Genomic DNA, 23,224 nt, shown 5'->3' with positions numbered 1-23,224 from the left:
AAATGACCCAATCACCTATTTATTGTATCACTGCATATTCTTCTATCTGGGTTATCCCCACAATGGAAACTGTGGAGAATGCGGGCACCCTAGATTCTTTCATCACTCCAATGGTGAGACTTCCCTGGAATAGTTTACATTTCTCTTTCCACATTGGTTTCAGTCTCTTGAAGCCATATTACCCAATGTGGAAATAGAAATGTAAACTATTCCAGGGAAGTCTTACCATTGGAGAAAGGAGAGAACATGGTGTGCCTGCATTCTCCACTGTTTGCTTTGTGGGGATAACACAGATAGAGGAACACAAAGTGATACAATGTACAATAAATAGGTGACCAGAGAATATGGCTTCAAGAGACTGAAACCAATGTGGAGGGGAAATGTAAACTATTCCAGGGAAGTCTCACCATTGGAGTGAGGTAAGAACCTGCTGTGCCCGCATTCTCCACCGTTTCCTTTGTGGTGATAACACAGATAGAGGAACACGAAGAGGACATTGGTGTAGTGATGCCATATATAGTGGAGTCTGGTTAGATAATTGATATTTAGGTATTAGTATGATGACTATAAGTTATGTTTTTCCGCAGCAACCTCAAGTCGTCAGAGAGTGCATTTATTTGATTTCCAACACAGAACAAAGTCCAAATTCCACGGATGATACAAATCCAACAGAGTAATTCAAAGTCCCATTTGACTAGATCAGCTCTAGACCTGTGCCATATTCAGAGAATATACAGAGAATATTCTGAGTAACAAGATTGACCTCCAGAATTATATTCCCTATCCACTGAATAGCTGAGCAATTTGATTGGCCGTCTTTGATCTACATCCTGTCTTTCAGAGTGACAGATAATGACCCCAACCAAATGTTTCTCATAAATGAATACCCCCCCTCAAGTCAAATTACCATCAATAAATACTTCCTAACGTATGTAAACAATATAACCTTTGAGGTTAACGGGCCACCTCACACACACCTAGGTAGTCTTGCATAAGATTAACACATCTAAGGGTCTTCAGCTGTTCCTTTGATATGTTAGAATTCAGCTGGCTTGGACAGTTCAACTGAATTCCTGGTCAATATGGTAATGCAATACAATATATTGTGCCATACATACCTACACATATATATATATTAATATTACAACAGTTGGGACTTTAGCATAACTGCAGTGTTTCATGGATGCAATTTGAAGTTCGTTAGACAATTTCACTTGTCTGGAATTTCTGTTGAATTACTTTTATTTCCTTACAGAACTGCAGCCCTCAATTCGGATCACTAATCATCCAGCCAATTACAGGAAACACTGGAACCTTTTTGGATGCAGGTAAATCATCTCATGGTCACACTTTGTCATGGCTCCCAACTGTCCCTGATTTGGAGCAATGTCCCTCTGTCCCTCTTTCCTTCTCACTTGTCCCTCATTTTGGTCTTATCTGTATAGTTGTATATAAAATGCACTTTTTATCTTTCAAAAAGTGTTTCCAAGTGCTAAACCTTTCATCCAAATTCTAAATTTCTACTAAAAATTACCTTTATTGCTCCATGTGTCCCATATAATTAACAGACAAATAAGGGAGCAAATTGCCCATTGTCAGGAATTACAAACACTTGTACTTCTATGGTGATCACTACACAATTATTTCACCCTACAGTGAGTGTGAATATTGTATGAGAAATCCAGAAGAATGAACTTTAATGTTTTTCTGTCTCTCCAGTGTCTGCGCCTGTATACTGTGGAAGTGATTCCTGTGCTTATGATGAGTTTTGTGACAATAGTACTACTACCTGCCAGTGCAATTCAACTCTCTATACATTCATACGAGGTATGGTATCGTGGGTCTCATGCCACTTAAAACAAAATATTGAATTTTCATATAAACCATATGAAGTGCATGTAACACACATCAATGTAAGGGGGCACTACACTGATCATCAATGTAAGGGGGACACTACACTGATCACCAATGTAAGGGGGACACTACACTGATCATCAATGTAAGGGGACACTACACTGATCATCAATGTAAGGGAACACTACACTGATCATCAATATAAGGGGACACTACACTGATCATCAATGTAAGGGGGCACTACACTGATCATCAATATAAGGGGACACTACACTGATCATCAATGTAAGGGGGACACTACACTGATCATCAATGTAAGGGGGACACTACACTGATCATCAATGTAAGGGGGACACTACACTGATCATCAATGTAAGGGGGACACTACACTGATCATCAATGTAAGGGGGCACTACACTGATCATCAGTGTAAGGGGGCACTACACTGATCATCAATGTAAGGGGACACTACACTGATCATCAATGTAAGGGGACACTACACTGATCATCAATGTAAGGGGGACACTACACTGATCATCAATGTAAGGGGGACACTACACTGATCATCAATGTAAGGGGACACTACACTGATCATCAATGTAAGGGGACACTACACTGATCATCAATGTAAGGGGGGCACTACACTGATCATCAATGTAAGGGGGACACTACACTGATCATCAATGTAAGGGGGACACTACACTGATCATCAATGTAAGGGGACACTACACTGATCATCAATGTAAGGGGGACACTACACTGATCATCAATGTAAGGGGGACACTACACTGATCATCAATGTAAGGGGGACACTACACTGATCATCAATGTAAGGGGACACTACACTGATCACCAATGTAAGGGGGACACTACACTGATCATCAATGTAAGGGGACACTACACTGATCATCAATGTAAGGGGACACTACACTGATCACCAATGTAAGGGGGACACTACACTGATCATCAATGTAAGGGGACACTACACTGATCATCAATGTAAGGGGACACTACACTGATCATCAATGTAAGGGGGACACTACACTGATCATCAATGTAAGGGGGACACTACACTGACCATCAATGTAAGGGGACACTACACTGATCACCAATGTAAGGGGGACACTACACTGATCATCAATGTAAGGGGACACTACACTGATCATCAATGTAAGGGGGACACTACACTGATCATCAATGTAAGGGGACACTACACTGATCATCAATGTAAGGGGACACTACACTGATCATCAATGTAAGGGGGACACTACACTGATCATCAATGTAAGGGGACACTACACTGATCATCAATGTAAGGGGACACTACACTGATCATCAATGTAAGGGGACACTACACTGATCATCAATGTAAGGGGAAACTACACTGATCATCAATGTAAGGGGACACTACACTGATCATCAATGTAAGGGGACACTACACTGATCACCAATGTAAGGAGTATAAGGAGGACTGCATGGACTACCAACAGTCAATGTTATGTATGTAAAGTGGAAGTTTAATTTGTATTTAAATCTTTTGGCTCTATGACAGCTTTCTCCCCAGTCCCTGGTCACAAGTGGGTATATATAGAAAACTCCTATAGTGTATAATGTACATCAATCACATCACCGTCACCTTCTCATCTCAGAAATACTGAATGAATTTACTATTTTTTCAGGAAGCCCTCCATCTCCAAATTTTACTTGTACTGGAGGAATTTTCAATATTCAAGTGTCAAAATGTTGGTTGGAAGCAAACGGTTATAATACGTCTGATATCAGGCTGAACAGCACCGACCCCGAGTGTTTCGCAGTAAATCAGAATGTGAATGGAATATCGGAGATGACCCTTCAGCGTCCATTGGTAACCTCGGACTGTAACACGGTTCCTGCGGTAAGTTCTCCTGACACCGTCTGACTGTTTGTTATACAAGAGAAGTAAAAACAGATACAATAAAGACAGTATAGCCAGTCTTTGAGCTTGTTTTTTTTTGTTTAAATTTAGGGGATAATAACTTGGATGGGGTTAGGGATTATGGGATGCCTAACTTGAAAAATGACAAACAAAACCAGGGACAACTTCCTCCCTTTTCACAGCTTCCACTTCTTCCTCCTGCACATTTCTTGATCCCTTTGTACAGCTCCACTGGGTTCACTCCTCCGGGAACTAACAGTCTTTTTAGTTAGTTCATCAACAGCCCATTTGTGCAACACCTCGTGCTTTCCTGTAGACACTGTTCTCAGCTCTACCTTCCCCAGAAATGCTAGCCCACCGCTTCACCAGCCCACCGCTTCAAAAGCCCACCGCTTCACCAGCCCACCGCTTCACAAGCCCACCACTTCACCAGCCCACAGCTTCACCAGCCCACCGCTTCACCAGCCCACCGCTTCACCAGCCCGCTGCTTCACCAGCCCGCCGCTTCACAAGCACACCCTTTCACCAGTCCACCGCTTCACAAGCCCACCGCTTCACCAGCCCACAGCTTCACCAGCCCACCACTTCACAAGCACACCCTTTCACCAGTCCACCGCTTCACAAGCCCACCGCTTCACCAGCCCACCGCTTCACCAGCCCACCGCTTCACAAGCACACCCTTTCACCAGTCCACCGCTTCACCAGCCCACCGCTTCACCAGCCCACCGCTTCACCAGCCCACCGCTTCACCAGCCCGCCGCTTCACCAGCCCGCCCCTTCACCAGCCCACCGCTTCACAAGCACACCCTTTCACCAGTCCACCGCTTCTCAAGCCCACCGCTTCCCAAGCCCACCGCTTCACAAGCCCACTGCTTCACCAGCCCACCGCTTCACAAGCACACCCTTTCCCTGGTGTGGAGTGTCGCGCTCGCCCCCTCCCTTGGACTACAGGAGAGTCAGGACGCCCACTAACACACAGCTCCTTTCTCTATCTGCAACGTAGAGAGCGTCCTGACTCTCTTGTAGTCCAAGGGAGGGGGCAAGCACGACACTCCACACCAGGGAGAAAGCCTCGAATTACTGTGTGGAGTTACAGACAGAAGAACAGGAAGTGAGGATTTCTCAGAAGAAATAAGGACATTTAAAGGCAAAATTAAAGGATGAGGTAAGTGAAGGAGGACTGCACTGAGGTAAAGGAAGATATTTAGGGAAAAATAAAATTGCACCTTTACAACCCCTTTAAGTGTACTGTAACTATTTGCAATGCGCAGATTACTGTATGGCGGTAAGTTTTCAGACCCTGATTAATGACTTCTGTGCTTCTTCTCTCTACAGGTAACTGAAACTCATATCATATACACAAATCAGCTGTCTTTTATTGCCAAGACGAATCCAATCCGAATAATAAATGACGTTATCTTGAATATTTCCTGCTCTTACCCGCTGAATATGGATGTCAGTCTTCTGAGGCTGCCACCAATATTTTGGTAATTATTATTACATAATGTTGGTGTTTTAGAAATCCGTGCCGACTATCTCCTATGATACACTCTGGGCTAGATTCAGGTAGGAGATACGACGGCGTATCTCTGAGTGTGCGGCGTCGTATCTTTTGTTACGCATTTGAAACTCTCATTTTGTATATCAGCGTCACCTCCCCCACCAGTATACACCGAAGAAGATATCTAATAGGTTTCCTCTTTCTTTATCCTCAGTGCAAATATCTCAGTTCTGTATAAAAACATAGATGTATGGCCACATACCTACAAGGGTTTCTAGGTAGGTAACTGTAACGGTATGGCCCGTGGGACCCAGAGGCTCTTGAAGGATGTGGGGTACTCCTGTGTCAGCTTCACCAATGACTCTTGTGTCTAGGGTCATCCTATGTCCACTAGGGACATAGGATGACTGAGAAATGATATCTTGAATTACATGAGATGGGACAGTAAGGATAATTCATGTATTGCAGGATATCTTGGAATATTACAAGTTGTTCCTTCTGAACACAACAGGTCAATAGAGTGTCTCCTTCAATGTGGAACATAGACTGTTAAGATGTTAATTGATGTTAATCGCCTCCAGCTACCTGGCTGTAGTGATAAAGCTTGCTGTGATTGCATTCTATTGTCTATTGTGTTAATTAAGACTGGCTCCTAAGATTTTTCATGGTGCTATACTAACTAACCCTGTATTGTGTGAAAGTTCTATTGATGATAATATGTGTTGTGAGTTAACACACTCTAAAGGTCAGACGTCTGACTTATGTTCACTAAAGGAATGTGGATTGTGTAGCAGGTGAGAATAGCTTATCGCGGAGTCAGAAAGTCTGTCTAAGATGTGGATTGAGGGGGACTCGTTGCCACCCATTGTGTGATGTTGTGGGTGGAGTGTGTCATTGTCCCTTTGATTCCTGCAGCAAGCTTTCTAACTGTATATAAGAAACCTGAGTTTACCATTAAAGTGTCATTCTGTTTGGAAACAGAGCTGTGTGTCTCGTTTTTCTGGGGGAAAATCCAATGGGTCCTGTCTGCTGGATTGTGGTGTGTCGGAAGCTGTCTTGGGTTGGTGGAATGGAATATCGTAACGGCGTTAACCCCTGACCGTTACAGTAACCTGTTGTGTGTTTATTTTCCAGGATGAGAGTAATAAACTACCTTACAGCAGATGGAAGTTATTCGTTCTACATGATGGCCTATAAAGACAACCAATTTATTACCCAGCTCTCAGATTCCGACACCCTGTATGTAGGAGATACCATCTACATTGTAGTGTTCATACCAGATCTGGATGTGAACACCTTCAAGCTCAAAGTGGTGAATATTTATGCCTCTCCTGACCAATCAAGCGACCAAAAGTACTATCTTCTTCAGGACGGGTAAGTACACAATACACTGGGTTAACAATTTCTGTGTGTTCTTTGTTAACTTTGACTACAGAAATAATTCACTAAGGCCGTGTACACACGATCGGATTTCTGATGGCATAAAATCCGATGGATTTTTTTGTCGGATATCCGATGAAGCTGACTTTCATCAGTCTTGCCTACACACTATGGGCCAGATTCACGTAGGGAGCGCGTATTTGTGAGCGGGCGTAGCGTATCCTATTTACGTTACACCTCCGCAACTTTGACAGGCAAGTGCAGTATTCACAAAGCACTTGCTCCGTAAGTTGCGGCGGCGTAGCGTAAATAGGCCGGTGTAAGCCCGCCTAATTCAAATGTGGAAGATGTGGGCGTGTTTTATGTACATTTATTGTGACCCCACGTAAATGACGCTTTTTCCGAACGGCGCATGCGCCGTCGGTGAAAGTATCCCAGTGCGCATGCTCCAAATGAACCCGCAAAAAAGCCAATGCTTTTGGCGTGAGCGTAAATTACGCACAGCCCTATTCGCGAACGACTTATGCAAACAAAGTAATCAACGGAAAATTCTACGCTGGCCCGACGTCAATACTTAACATTGGCTGCGCCTCATATAGCAGGGGTAATTTTACGCCGGAAAAAGCCTTACGTAAACGTAAGGCTTTTTCTAGCTGATTTACATATTCTAGGCGTAAATCAGCGTAAATATACAGTTAAGGAGGAGACTTACGCCGGTCGTATCTTAGTCAAATCTATGCGTAACTGATTCTAAGAATCAGGCGCATAGATACGACGCGTGCATGGATTTTTCTCCGATGGAGTTCCACACAGACTATCGGAATTTCCTATATTCCTTTGTTTAAAACATGTTCTATTTTTTTACACCGATGGGAAAAAAGACCGATGGGGCCCACACACGATCGGAATTTCCGATGAAAAAGGTCCAACCGATCATGTGTACACAGCATAAGTGCCCAAAACAATATATCACATTAACCACCTATGTTCCACTGTAGGTTTATCAATGGTGGGCAATCTTTTATTTATTCTGGGCCATTTATAAGTGGCACTGGGTAAATAGCCATCAGGAGTAGTGTTGAGCGGAATACGCCATATTCGATTTCGCGATATATCACGAATATATAGCCGAATATTCGTGAAATATTCGCTAAAATCGAATATTCGTGATATTTAAAAAAAAAAAAAAATTGCGAAATTTCGCTAATGCGAATTTATTGCGAACATTTTGCAAATTTTTTTTTTTTTTCTGATTGGCTCTGATGCAAAAGAAGGGCGGAGAAAGTATTCTCGAATATTCGGAAATCGAATATTCGGAATATTTTATCAAAAAAAAAAATGTTGTGAAATTGTTGTCAGAGTTGTCAAAATCTCGCAATCAATTTCGCATTCGCATTAGCGAAATTTCGATAAAATATCACCAATATTCGATTTCCGAATATTCGCGAATACTTTCTCCGCCCTTCTTTTGCATCAGAGCCAATCAGAGTTCTCCTACCACAGTTGCCAAAATATTTCACAACATTTTTTTTTTGATAAAATATTCCGAATATTCGATTTCCGAATATTCGAGAATACTTTCTCCGCCCTTCTTTTGCATCAGAGCCAATCAGAAAAAAAAAAATAAAAATTTGCAAAATGTTCGCAATAAATTCGCATTAGCGAAATTTCGCAATTTTTTATTAATTAATTAATTAATATTGGCCGCGAAATTCGAGATATTCGCGAATACTCGAATATGCCATATTCGAGCCGAATATTCGCAATACGAATATTCGTGAGCAACACTAATCAGGAGGAAGATCATTAGAGATACTGGGCCAAATCCTCAAAAGAGATACGGCGGAGTAACTGCTGTTACTCCGTCGTATTCCCTGGTCCTAACTATGGAACTGATCCACAGAATCAGTTTTCCATAGTTAGGACGAAGATCCGGCATGTGTAATTGAATTACACTGCCGGATCTTAGGATGCAGTACCGTCGAAATGCCGCCTCGGGTATGCAAATTAGGACTTACGGAGATCCACAAAGCTTTTCAGCTTCGTTTTTTCTCCGTAAGTTTTATTTTGCTAACGCAAAATTAGGGCTGCTTTTACAAGGTGTAAACTGTTTACACCTTGTAAAAACAGACCTTTCTTGCTCGCGACGCGATTTTTTTTAAATTTAAATTTTTTTTTTTGGCGCCGTATCTTTTTTTTTACCCGACGCAACTTTATTGTCCCGTCGCAATCCACAAAGCCCGACGTAATGTAATTTCGCGCTTTGCACGTCGTCACGAGCATGCGCAGTATGGCCGGCGCGGGAGCGCGCCTCATTTAAATTGTAATCGCCCCCTGGAGAAGAGGAACGCCTTGCGCCGGCCCGATTTAAGTTACACCGCTCAAAATTTCTAGGTAAATGCTTTGTGGATCGGGCACTTAGTTAGAGATTTTGCGGCGGTGTAACTTAAATGGAAAAAGTTACGTTGCGCCAGTTTTTTGAGGATTAGGCCCACTGAACCCAGCTGATCCAAGGGACTGGGTACCATGAAATCCCTATGGCTGGTCATCACATTAACCACTTGCCGCCCATCAGTGCTGCCTATCCATGCTGCCTATCAGTGAACACCAGTGCCGCCCATTAGTGCCGCCTATCCATGCTGCCTATCAGTGAACACCGGTGCCGCCTATTAGTGCCCATCAGTGCTTATCAGTGCGGCATAAGAGCGCCTCCTTATTAATTATTATTATTATTATACAGGATTATCAGTGCCACCTAGTCAGTGCTGTCTCATCAGTGCCCATAAGTGCCACCTCATCGGTGCCCATCAGTGCAGCCTATCAATGCCCATCAGTGCAGCCTATCAGCGCACATCAGTGCCGCCTCATCAGCGCACATCAGTGAAGGAGAAAAATGACTTATTTACAAAATTTACTGACAGACACTAATGCCGCGTACACACGACCGTTATTCATGTCATGGAAAAAAAACGTTTTTCTCTACGCAATTCCTCTCAAGCCTGCCTTGCATACACACGTTCACGAAAAAAAAATGCTCTAGCAAAACGCGGTGACATACAACACGTACAACGGCACTATTAAGGGGAAGTTCCATTCGCATGGCGCCACCCTTTGGGCTGCTTTTGCTAATTTCGTGTTAGTAAAAGTTTGGTGAGAGACGATTTGAGCTTTTCAGTCTTCGTGCTTTTCAGTCTGTTACAGCGCGACGAATGTGCGATCTCCATTACGAACGCTAGTTTTACCAGAACGAGCGCTCTCATCTCGCTTCTGAGCATGGGCGTTTTTTTTTTTCCCTCGTTAAAGCCCACACACGACCGTTTTTCACAACGTGAAAAAGAACGGCGTAAAAAAAAATGGAGCAGGTTCTAAATTTTTAACGGACATTTTTCTCGTCGAGAAAAATGCTCTGGAGCCCCCACACGACCGTTTTTCACGACCAATTCTAAAAAATTGAATTTTTCTCGTCATGAAAAACGGTCGTGTGTACGCGGCATTAGAAAAAGTTGTATTTATTTTTGAATTTTTGGTCTTTTTTTAGGAAAAAACAAAAACCACAGCAGTGATTAAATACCACGAAAATAAATCTTGTGTGAAAAAAATTCTGAAAAAAATGTATTTGGCTACAGTGTCGCACGACCGAGCAATTGTCATTCAAAGTGTGACGGCGCTGAAAGATGAAAAATGGCCTGGGCAGGAAGGGGGTGAAAGTCCCCGGTACTGAGCTGGTTAATCATAGAAGAAAATCATATAGATTTAATAAGTTCTGAAGTTTGAAGAAATATGGGTCACTGCGTATGTATATGAAAGACTTTGCTGCTGAGTAACAGATATAGGGTCGGGTTCAGATACATTTGGTGTATCTCTCGGCGGGCGTAACGTATCTCAGATACGTTACGCCGCTGTAAATTAGGGGCGCAAGTCCCGTATTCAGAAAGAACTTGCGCCCTAAGTTACGGCGGCGTAACGTATGTGGTCCGGCGTAAGCCCGCCTAATTCAAATGTGGATGATGTGGGCGTGTTTTATTTAAATGAATTGTGACCCCACGTATTTGAAGCATGCGCCGTTCGTGAAAGAATCCCAGTGCGCATGCTCGAAATTACGCCGTAAATCGTCAATGCTTTAGACGTGAACGTAACTTACGTACAGCCCTATTCGCGAACGACTTACGCAAACGACGTCCATACTGAACATAGGATACCCCTCATATAGCAGGGGTAACTTTACGCCGGAAAAAGCCCGACGTAAACGATGTGAAAAAATGTGACGGGCGGACGTACATTTCTGAATCGGCGTATCTACCTAATTTGCATATTCAACGCGGAAGTCTAGGGAATTGCCCCTAGCGGTCAGCGTAAATATTGCACCCTAAGATGCAACGGTGTAGGAGACTTACGCCGCTCGTATCTAGGCAACATTGAGGCGTATCTGATTCTATGAATCAGACGCCGAGATGCGACGGCCCGCACTCATCTGGAGATACGCCGTCGTAACTGCTTTCTGAATCCGGGCCATAATGTCTTGTTCAGCTATAATTGATATAATGTGCCAGGGTGACCCCCCCCCCCCCCCCCCCCCCTGTGCCACTGGGTAAAATGGTGGTTTACACCAGATTTTGTAGGAAGCAAGCACACTAATGGCTCAGTCTCATATGACAGTCAGAGATAGAGCTCAGAGCCCTATCCTCCTGATGGCGTTAAAGCCCTGTACACAAGACCGGGAATCCCGGCGGGAAAAAAAACAACGGTTTTCCCGACTGGATTCCTGGCAGGCTTGCGGTGACGTCATCGACTTCGACGAGCCGGTGTCTCGTCACATTCGATTTCATTGCCGACATCTTGCTACACCCAATCGTTGTATGCTACCGCGCATGCGTCAAAGTGTTATCGAGCATGCACGGTTTTTCTACCCTGCAGGTAAGCATACAGGCGACCGGTTTTCTCGGCAGGAAACACTCTGCCGGAAACCCAACGAGAGAAAATAGAGAGCAGGTTCTATATTTTCCCGTCGGGATTTCTTGCTGTTTTCCTGATGGGAAAAAACTGGCACTTTTTCCCCCCCGTTCGTATATGTCCGTGGTTGCGGAAATGTGCCAATAAAAATAGCCAAGATCGGTTCGGCTTGGAACTGCGCATGGAGATTGGTGGCAGGGGGTGATTGGAGGCATGGGGTGATGGTGGCTGCGGTGGCACCGCAGAGGGGGATGGAGGCAGGGGGCAACGGAGGCAGGGGGAGATTGGAGGCAGGGGGTGTTAGTGGCAGGGGGTGATTGGAGGCAGGGGGTGTTGGTGGCACCGCAGAGGGGGATGGTGACACCGCAGAGGGTGGGGGATGGAGACAGGGGTTGTTGGTGGCACCGCAAAGGGGGATGGAGGCAGGTGGCCTGGGGGAGATTGTGGCACCGCAGAGGGGGGTGAAGGCAGGGGGTGATGTGACTAAATAATTTGCCCTTATTATATCTAAAATAACAAAAATATGTTTCTTTACCTTAAAGTGGAGGTTCACCCTAAAAAAAATTCTAACAATACATTGAGAAGACTGATTACACTGCGGGTATGCTGTATATTTTTCTTTCCCGTACATACCTCGTTATCGCTGTTTCATCGCTCGGCTTCCGGGTATGATTCTTGCTGGACTGGGCGTTCCTAGTTGATTGACGTTCCTCCGACCGGCGCATACTGCGCGTCACGACTTTCCGACAGAAGCCGAACGTCATTGCGCAATGACGTTCGGCTTCTGTCGAAAAGTCGTGAAGCGCAGTATGCGCCGGTCGGAGGAACGTCAATCAACTAGGAACGCCAAGACCCGCAAGAATCATACCCGGAAGCCGAGGGATGAAACGGCGATAACGAGGTATGTACGGAAAAAAAAAAAACAGCATACCCGCAGTGTAATCAGTCTTCTCAATGTATTGTTAGAATTTTTTTTTAGGGTGAACCTCCACTTTAATATCTACCTTAAATCACATTGCTATTTGCCTAGTGTACTTGTTTGTGGCCTAAATACTGAAATTTGCACCTAAAAATGTAATTTAGTAACTTTTGTGAAATGCCAGTAATAACGTTGCTGCGCCAGTAAATTTCGGGTGTCGTGCCAGCAAATTTCAATCTGGTAGGTTGGCAACGCTGCTAGGGAGCGTACACACGGCCGGGATTCCTGGCCAAATGCTCTCCTGGCAGTTTTCCTGCCGGGAAAACAGGTCGTGTGTACGAGGCTTCAGAGTGTGAAGGGAGCCGGGAAAGGCGCTCCTATGCACCATGGTGTCCATATCAGGACAGAGCAAGGCCCGAGCTTGTGAAGAGAGCCCATGAGGGACAGAGCAGCTAGCAATCTGTACAGAAGATGCAGAGTTGGGATGCAGCGTCTGTGCATCAACACTCGGACATGGTTCATGGTCAGGAGGACCAAAAAGGTACTAATGATCAGGAAGACCCTGAAGAGATACTTGAAGCAGTAAAGCTGCCATAAGAGAGCCAGGAGGCTGAATGCGGTGTTTTTACAGTGGTGGTAAGACCCCCTGCGTGGGAAGACATACCTTTGGGAAGTTTTGATGTTCTTTTCAATACAAATGGGCAGGAAAGCCCTGAAAACTTTATCTGGCGTAGAGTCAACTTACTGTTTTGGCACAACCTTTGAACAAAGAAACCCTGACGTGTCACAATATATATAAATGACGAACGCAGCCTATATATTGTTCAGCTGTAATAGTATGCATCAGTATTGTGACTAATCTTTAGATTAGGGTAACTGAAAGCTGATGAAAGATTTCTGTATCCAGGTGTCCCGCTAGTGATGTATCTGCTGATGAGCTAACAGTGGGAATCAATGGAGCCGGCAGTGAAGCTTGGTTTGCTATGAAAGTCTTCCAGATTACCAATTCTTACACCGTCTATCTCTATGCCGATCTTGTACTCTGCACTGAAGATTGTAACTCGGTAAGTGTCACGTACCTGGTAGGAGTCTGAAATTATGAGGTCGGCCTTCCTTGTTGTTGTAATATATGTTGTAATATGTTGGCCGATTTATGTGGGATGTTATATATATATATATATATATGTTGTATTATTATATTATAAGTCCAAAATTGACCAGGCCAGATTTCAGTCCAGGATTTTACACGTCAAACCTGTAATTACATGTTACACATCAAAAGAGGCTTGTCGATTGTCAGTGTACAGGGGATCAGGATGGGTCTATTTTACAAATCAAACCAATCAAACCATTACTCAGGCCACATGTAATCTAATTACATATTAGAGGAAGCTCATTAGTATGCAAGAATGCAAGGTTAGGAATAGGTGATGATTGAAGCCGTCTCAGGCTGGGGTCATTATCTGTCACTCTGAAAGACAGGATGTAGATCAAAGACGGCCAATCAAATTGCTCAGCTATTCAGTGGATAGGGGATATAATCCTGGAAGTCAGTCTTGTCACTGAGTATATTCTCGGCATAGCTTTACTCTGCTGGATTTGTATCATCTGTGGAATTTGGACTTTGTTCTGTATTGGAAATAAAATAAATGCACTCTCTGGAAAGCCTGGTTTGTTGCTGCGGGACAATATAATTTATAGTCATCTTACTAACACCTAATTATCAATTATCTAACCGGACTCCAAGCTATACATTTATATCACTACACTTGTATCTCCAGCCCAAGCCCCACTGGAGGTGGAACAAATGGTGGCTAAGGTTAGGACGAACACTAGTGCCTGTTTGGCCTTGTACACACGAGAGAATTTCCGCTGGAAACGGTCCGCCGGACCGTTTCCAGCGGATAAATCCTCTGGCGGATTTTGATCTGATGGCTGTACACACCATCAGATCAAAATCCCCGCGGAATACATCCGCGGTGACGTGCCGCGCCGTCGCCGCGACGATGATGCGGGGACGTGTGCGACCCTGGAAGGTAAATACTTCCACGTATGCGTCGAACCATTACGACGCATGGGAGGGAGGGGAGCGGACGGACTGATCCGGTGAGTCTGTACAGACGACCGGATCAGTCCGCTGGACTGGATCCCAGCGGATAGATTTCTTAGCATGCTAAGAAATTTTTATCCGCTGGGAATCCGTCGGCTGGATTTTTATCCGCCGGGAAATGTCCGCTCGGACGTACACACGACCGGATCTATCTGCTGGAACTGATCCGCGGATCAATCCCAGCGGATCGATCCGGTCGTGTGTACGGGGCCTAAGTGTTGCAGTGTTGCATGCAGAACTTGTAGATGGAGCTGCAGGCTTGGAGGTGCAGGTAGAGCATCCCGTAAGGAGCTGGACCCAGGGAAGCTGAGAGGATGGACAGCCAGCACAGGCACTCAGAGACAACGTTGAGCCAATCAGGAGACAGGAGCAAGGTCACAGGGATAGCTGGGTTCGGTAACAGGCAGGCAGCGAGGTAATCAAGGTATAAGCAGAAGCAAGGTCAGACGGGAAGCCAGGATCAGGAACCAGTAATCAGAGTCCAAAGCAGGGTCGTGGAAAGCCAAAGTTCAGCAACAGCAATCAAGCCGGGTTTAACAGGGTTCAGAATATCAGGACACAGCTGAAGACCAGTCAGCACTTGTCAGAAGTCAGAGCATCCATTAAATAGGCCGTCTGGCGGCAATTGTGGCGGGGGTGCACTCCTGCGCATGCATGCAGTGCGATGCGCACGTGAATGCTCATTGACGCCTATGGGAATCTTCTGTTGCCCGCAAATGTGCGCATGTGTGCGCGCCAGGCGCATTCTAACAGTTCTCTTACAGTAAGGCCCCGTACACACGACCAAACATGTCTGCTGAAACTGGTCTGCGGGCCAGTTTCAGCACACATGTTCGGTCATGTGTAGGCCCGAGCGTGCCGAATTCCAGCAAACATTTGCCCGCGGACAAATATTCCTGGACTTGTTTTAAAACAGTCCGCTGGAATCCTGCCCGCTCGGACATGTTTGGTCGTCTGTACAGACCTACCGTACATGTCCGAGCGCCCGCCATCCCTCGCATGCGTCGAATGACTTTGACGCATGCGTGGAAGCATTTAACTGGCAGGCCCGCCCACGTCGCCGCGTCATTGTCGCGGCGACACTGCGGACACGCCCCGCGTATTGTTTACGCGCGGATTTCTGTACGATGGTTAGATGAAAACGGTTCGGCGGACCGGTTTCATCGTACATGTTTGCCCGTGTGTACACGGCCTAAGACTCATGATGGTGATCTGTGATTTCTGTGCCTAAAGAAGCCATATTAATAGTAATCTGCCCAATTGGCCCTCTGATCCAAGAGGCTCTCAAAGCCCCAGGCATTTTCTTTCTCTGGATGAGCTTCTACTAGCCCCCTGATGGGTGTTACTTCCTCTTGGTTTCCCTGCAAAGGTAAAGCATAATGGACTACTATGCATTGCACAGTAGCCCGTTATGTGACACTTACCTGCAGAAGAAGCCCGCGATGTCCCCGTCTTCCTCGTCCATTCTTCACCTTTCTTCCTTCCTGGGGCCGCGAACTCCGGCTCCGTGACTGGACGGAATTGTGTGGCGACGCGTGATGTCACTCCCGCGGGAGCCGCCTTTAATGGCATGACCCAAGATAGAAACAGCACAGCATGCCCTTTCTAAATCTGGCGCATGCGCCGAAGTAATCGCCCTACAGCGATTTGAAAATATCTACTAGACCGTGCAGGTCTGGGAGATATTTCGAGCACCTACAGGTAAGCCTTAATCTAGGCGTACCTGTAGGCATGGGCATCCGCTGAAATTTTTTCAGAGGGGGGCTTCGGCAGCGGCGATACACAGTCGCATTTTACCCTTTCTTCGACCGCTAGCGGGGGTTAAAAGCATCCCCCCCCATGTTAAAATGTGAAAACACCCCACTGTGCCCCCTGCATCTTTCAATATCTCTTTGTCACTACTGTGTACCCCTCTCCACAACTGCACCTCTGGACCCCTTTACATTACACAGCACCCCACAGCTCTGAACCCCTTTACATTACACAGCACCCCACAGCTCTGGACCCCTTTACATTACACAGCACCCTGCATCACTGGACCCCTTTACATTACACAGCACCCTGCATCACTAGACCCCTCTACATTACACAGCACCCTCCATCACTTGACCCCTTCACATTACACAGCACCTATTTCCCTTGACTGAAACACAACACTATATTGACAGTATATTTATATCAGGTCTAAAAGAGGAACCTTTCAGAATGAGGGACAAATGGATTTGATTCCAGAAGAGGGACAGGCACTCTTAATAAGGGACAACTAGAGGGGAGGGGAGCGCTGCAGTCATCGCTTAAATCTGCCCCAGGGCCAGTTTGGCCCTGCTCCTGGCTCTCCCTGGCAATTTCAGGGGGGCAAACGACCCCCCTTGCCCTATGGAGCGGACGCCCATGTCTGTAGGTTAAAGTTGTTGTAAATGGTTTACAACCACTTTAAGGCATTGTGCTACTCCAATGTCCACAGTTGGCTTTCTGATCCTTGCACAGCCTTATTAAGATGCTTGGAAGTTTCTGGGGCCAAAACGATAAAAAAAAAATGGACACCACCAAGCATAAAGATGCCAGCTTCCCTCCTGATCTTCTACTGTTTATGAAAACCAATCAGGTGGAACGTTGCTGTGTGTAATGAGCATGAAACCTGAATTAATGGCCAACTCCACATAAAACGGATGAATAGAATCATGGGCTGGTTTCTGATATGGAGATACCACCACCACCACCACAATTCACAGTTCTGCCCATCTGCAGCCATAACATGGACTAGGGATAAGCTTGGGTTCAGCCCAAACCCAGTCTTACCTCTAACAAGGACAATTGATGGTGTCATACTCAACCTTAACCACTTAAGGACCGCTCACTGTATATATACGTCATTTTTTTAAAGATGGATATCTCGGTAACGGTAGCAGCTGCTGCCACAACCGAGATATCCATCTCTTCAGTGAGTGGTCATTCAAACAATAATGGTGGTCTTCGCGGCGGATTCACAGCGAGATCACCTTTATCAGCGGCGGGAGAGGGGCCCCCCCTCCCGCCGCTCTCCCGATCCCTCTGCTGCTTACCGGAGCCGACGGCAGCGGCGGAGGTGATCAGGTCTTCCTCCTGCTCGGCTGGGATACGAGTGAGGGCAAGATGGCCCCCCACCCGTCTCCATATCATATCAGGGCGGAAGCGACGTCAAAACGTCACTTCCGCCCATGTGTTCTTTTTTTTTTTCTAAATATGAGATGTGATGTCTTTTTGACCCCCAGACCCCAGATCTCATTTAAGAGGACCTGTCATGCTTTTTTCTATTACAAGTGACCCATTTTTTTTATTTATTTTTTTAGTGTAAAAATTAAAAAACAAATAAAAATGAATCGGAAAACAACATTTTTTTTTTAAAGCTCCCCGTCCCGACGAGCTTGTGCGCAGAAGCAAACGCATACGCGAGTAGCGCCCGCATATGAAAACGGTGTTCAAACCACACAAGTGAGGTATCACCGCAATCGTTAGCTCGAGAGCAATAATTCTAGCCCTAGACCTCCTCTGTAACTTAAAAGATGCAACCTATAGAATGTTTTAAACGTCGCCTATGGAGATTTTTAAGGGTAAAAGTTTGACGCCATTTCACGAGCGGGCGCAAATTTGAAGCGTGACATGTTGGGTATCATTTTACTCGGCGTAACATTATCTTTCACAATATAAAAAAAGATTGGGCTAACTGTACTGCTGTCTTATTTTTTTATAAAAAAAAAGTGATTTTTTTCCCAAAAAACTGCGCTTGTAAGACCGCTGCGCAAATACGGTGTGACAAAAAGTATTGCAATGACAGCCATTTTATTCTCTAGGGTGTGAGAAAATATATATATATATATATTGTTTGGGGGTTTTAACTGATTTTCTAGCAAAAAAAATGTTTTTATCTTGTAAACACCAAATCTGAAAAACAGGTAAGGTCCTTAAACGGGTTGTAAAGGTAAATGTTTTTTCACCTTAATGCATCCTATGCATTAAGGTGAAAAAACATCCGACGGTAATGCCCCCCCCCCCCGAACCCCCGTTTTACTTACCTGACCCCTCGAAAGTCCCGCGCGCGTCCACGTGATCCTCTTCGGTTGCCAGCCTGCCCGTTGATTGGCTAGGCTGGACGGATTGATAGCAGCGCAGACATTGGCTGGCGCTGCTGTCAATCACAGCGGATGACGCGGCGCACCGGAGGGGCGGGGCCAAGTGATACAGTCGGCGGCTATGCCCGCCGCTGTATCACGGGAGCGCGCTCGCAAAAGCTTTCCACCATGCGAGCTCACATGAAGGTGGAAAGCTTTTGCGAGGAGGAGCCGAGACAGCCGCCGAGGGAAATTTTTAGTTTCTTCATCAATTTCACTTGTCTGGAATTTCTGTTGAATTTTATTTTATTTTCTTACAGTATTGCAGCTCTCAATCCGTATCAAATATTACCCAGCCAATTTCAGGAAACGCTAGAACCTTTATGGATGCAGGTAAGTCATCTCAGGTTCACAGTTTTGTTACAGTCATTTTTTAATGATCCTTCAGTCACATTTATTAAAGTCCAACTCCAGACAAATCATGTCCTTTTTTCGTTTTTGGATAATATTACCTGCTGTCTTTATTACCTTTGGGGGGGATTTTCCCTCACTTCCTGTTCTGTATGACACCTCTCACCTGACCAGGAAGTAAGGAGAAACTGCCCGTTCTAATAAAATGTTTCTTTATTGATCAATATCTCCCACTCAATACCTGGACATTTCTCATATACTGTACATGTAAAAAATTACTTTTTTTTACTAGAAAATTATTTAGAATGCCCAACCATTTTATATATATCTATATTAACTGGTTGCCGACCAGCCGCCGTCATTTTACGGCAGCAGGTCGGCTCCCCTGCGCGAGAGAACGTGGCTATACGTCGGCTCTCACGCAGGCCACTAGGGGCATTGCGCGCCACCGGAGGCATGGGCGCGCCCCCGCACGCCCCGACTCCCGTGCGTGCGCCTGTCGGATGCCGAATAAAAACCAGAGATGATCAAATACCACCAAATGAAAGCTCTATTTGTGGGGGGGGGGGGGAACATAAAGATTTCATTTGGGTACAGTGTAGCATGACCGCGCAATTGTCATTCAAGGTGCAACAGCGATGAAAACCAAAAATTGGTCTGGGCAGGAAGGGGGTGAAAATGCCCAATATTGAAGTGGTTAATGAATAAAAAAAACAGTAAAGTTAGCCCATTTTTGAGGGATAATGTGAAAGATGATGTTATGGCAAGCAAACGGATTACCAAAATGTCACGTTTTAAAATTGAGCGCGCTCGTGTAATTGCGACAAACTGCAGTAATTCAAATTATCCATAGGCCACACTTTAAAAGCCTTTGCAGGTTACCAGTTTAGAGGTACACAGGAGGTCTAGTGCTAGAATTATTGCTCTCGCTCTGACGATTGCAGTGATACCTCATATGTGTGTTGCAATCACTGTTTACACTTGTGTGTGGGACCGAAGCATGTGCGTTCACTGCTGCTGTGTGAGAGCACTAGGTGGTGGGGGTGCTTTAAATGTTCTTATGTCTTATTTTATTTAGTTTTGCGCTGTTTTAAAAAAAATAATCACTTTTGGCCACTTTAAGGGCCGGATCACACTGTTGCGATGGTAGAAATCGGATGTGATTCGCCCCACACTGCAGTGAAAATCACATGCGATCTCTGTGCGATGCGATTTCAGACATAAAGATCGTATGGCTGAATTTGCATAAAACTCGCACAGGACCCATTTTTTTTTGTCCGCAGCAGAATCGGATTAGGCAGAAGTGAGAAACTTCCAGGCCATAGCTGTTGAGTCAGCTGTCTGTCCCCTCCCCCCATGCTCCTCCGTCGTCGTCCCTGCTCCTCTGGTCCTCCCCCTGCTTCTTTGTTACCCCCAGGTGAGCACTGCAGGGAGGGAGAGACAGAGGAGCGGAGGGGGGCAGCAGTCCGCTGTCACTGAAGCCAGCCCAATGAGCCATCGGCCCACCGGGAAACTCCCCGTGGTCCCAATGGCCAGTCCATCCCTGGCTCAGAGCGCAGAGCATGGCGTCTGGAGCTCACCCAGCTGTGTTTATTCGCTGTTGCAACACTGATCCTCCTCCCGGGCCAATCAGGAAGCGGGTCTGATACCCGCTACCCGATTGGCTGAAATGACAGGCGATCCTATTGGATGCCTAGGAGGAGGGGAGGAGAAGCACGGAGAAGACACAGGAGCCGTAGCCTGATGTCCACCGACAGCCCAATGTGCCCACCGATGTCCGATACCCGCCGCTGCCCTATGTGCCCGCCGGCTAGATGGGGTAAGTGCTAGTGGACCGGCAGACAGCGAAGGGTTGGAGACAGTGAAGGGTCTTGAGGTGCCACAAAGGGGGTAGTTGTTTTCTGCCCCCCCCCAAACAAAAAAAAACAGCCGCCACTGATGACAGGTACTACTTATGGAGAGATGTGGGGTCTATTGGACAGGTCAGGGATAAAGTTTTTGAGGGATTACAAATGATTTAACTTCTATGGAGATCACTACACAGAGATTTTCAGCCTACAGTGACTGTGAATATTGTATATGATATCCAGAAGAATGAGTATCAGTCCGGTTGAGGTCTCCAATTAACAGATATTTTGTTTTTTATCTCAGCTTATTATGATTACTATTACGCTGGAAATTCTACTAGCGGTAAGTAAACTTTTACACTGAGAATTTTAGGTTGGTAAGACAACAGTCCATCCAGTGCGACCTGTGTTGGTGTGTATCATTTCCCATATATTGTGTTCGCTAAGATTCACTTCCAGGAGTCTCCTTAAAAGCTATCCATACTTCCTGCTGACACCACCGATTGTGGAAGGGAGTTCCACATCCTTACCACCCAGAAAGTGAAAAACCCTCTACACAGCTTAAATGGCTTCACTTCCAGTCTCATCGTGTGGCCCAATGTGTCCTCTTAGGCCTCGTACACACGATAGGTTAACCAGAGGACAACGGTCTGAAGGACCGTTGTTCTAGGTTAACCAATGAAGCTGACTGATGGTCCGTCGTGCCCAGGGGCGGACTGACCATTGGAACTCTCGGGCACTGCTCGAGGGCCCTGTGCCACTAGGGGGCCCCATCAGGGTTGCCAGGCTCAATAAAAAAAGGGACAGTATGTAAAAATCTGTGTTTTTTTTACATCTGTCCCTGATATGTCCAAAACCGACATGCTTTTGATGTGAAAATCCTGAGATTTTAGCTGCCCTGCCTATGCAATGCCTCCTGGCGTGGTGGCCATCTTAAGCCCGGGGGCCCCATAATCTTCTATTGCCCGGGGGCCCCATGAGTTGTCAGTCCACCCCTGGTCGTGCCTACACACCATTGGTTAAAAAAACGATCGTGTCAGAACTTGGTGACGTAAAACACTGAAAAAAAAGAAGTTCAATGCTTCCAAGCATGCGTCGACTTGATTCTGAGCATGCGTGGATTTTTAACCGATGGTTGTGCCTACTAACGATCGGTTTTGTCCTATCGGTTAGGAATCCATCGGTTAATTTTAAAGCAAGTTGGCTTTTTTTATCCTATGGTTAAATAACTTATGGGGCCCCCACACGATCGGTTTTGACCGATGAAAACGGTCCTTCAGACCGTTGTCCTCTGGTTAACCTATCGTGTGTACGAGGCTTTACACTCCCTGGGACTAAAAGATTTCATAATTACCCTGGGATCACCGTTGAGATATTTGTATATTGCTATCAAATCTCCTCTCAAGCTTCTCTTCTCCAGGGAGATATTTTATATATATATATATATATATATATATATATATATATATATATACAGGTGATTCTCGAAAAATTTGAATATGGTGCAAAAGTTCATTTGTTTCACTAATGCAACCTAAAAGGTGAAAGTAATATATGAGAGAGACTCATTACATGCAAAGCAAGATAGTTCAAGCCGTGATTTGGCATCATTGTGATGATTATGGCTTCCAGCTCATGAAAAAACCCAAATCCACAATCTCAGAAAATTTGAATATTGTGAAAAGGTGGAATATTCTCGGCTCAAAGTGTCCCACTCTAATCAGATAATTAAGCCATAACACCTGCAAAGGGTTCCGGAGCCTTTAAATGGTCTCTCAGTCTGGTTCAGTAGGAATCACAATCATGGGAAAGACTGCTGAGCTGACAGTTGTGCAAAAAAAACATCATTGACCCCCTCCATAAGGAGGGAAAGCCTCAAAAGGTAATTGCAAAAGAAGTTGGATGTTCTAAAAGTGCTGTATCAAAGCACATTAATAGAAAGTTATGTGGAAGGGAAAAGTGTGGAAGAAAAAGGATCACAAGCAACAGGGATGACTGCAGCCTGGAGAGGATTGTCAGGAAAAGGCCTTTCAGAAGTGTTGGGGACTTTCACAAGGAGTGGACTGAGACTGGAGTCAGAGCATCAAGAGCCGCCACACACAGACGGGTCCTGGACATGGGCTTCAAATGTCGTATTCCTCTTGTCACCCCACTCCTGACCAACAAACAACGTCAGAAGCGTCTTACCTGGGCTAAAGAAAAACACACCTGGTCTGGTGCTCAGGGGTCCAAAGTCCTCTTTTCTGATG

The 23,224-nt window shown here is 45.5% G+C and overlaps 1 protein-coding gene across 1 annotated transcript in view; it reads left to right on the top strand.

Annotated features, from left to right (window-relative positions):
- LOC120915895 overlaps window positions 1-23,224 on the top strand; it is a 97,069-nt gene that overhangs the window by 49,510 nt on the left and 24,335 nt on the right. Inside the window, exons 10-17 of the mRNA XM_040326709.1 lie at window positions 1,256-1,328; window positions 1,720-1,827; window positions 3,534-3,748; window positions 5,105-5,256; window positions 6,405-6,644; window positions 13,427-13,583; window positions 19,038-19,110; window positions 21,280-21,318. Of these exons, the coding sequence (XP_040182643.1) occupies window positions 1,256-1,328; window positions 1,720-1,827; window positions 3,534-3,748; window positions 5,105-5,256; window positions 6,405-6,644; window positions 13,427-13,583; window positions 19,038-19,110; window positions 21,280-21,318 (1,057 nt within the window). The remainder of the gene's footprint in view (window positions 1-1,255; window positions 1,329-1,719; window positions 1,828-3,533; window positions 3,749-5,104; window positions 5,257-6,404; window positions 6,645-13,426; window positions 13,584-19,037; window positions 19,111-21,279; window positions 21,319-23,224) is intronic.

The sequence above is a fragment of the Rana temporaria genome, chromosome 10 (assembly GCF_905171775.1).
Source record: "Rana temporaria chromosome 10, aRanTem1.1, whole genome shotgun sequence".
Taxonomy (NCBI): Eukaryota; Metazoa; Chordata; class Amphibia; order Anura; family Ranidae; genus Rana; species Rana temporaria.
Note: the sequence above shows the minus strand (reverse complement) of the source record. Positions and strands in the feature narration are given on the sequence as shown.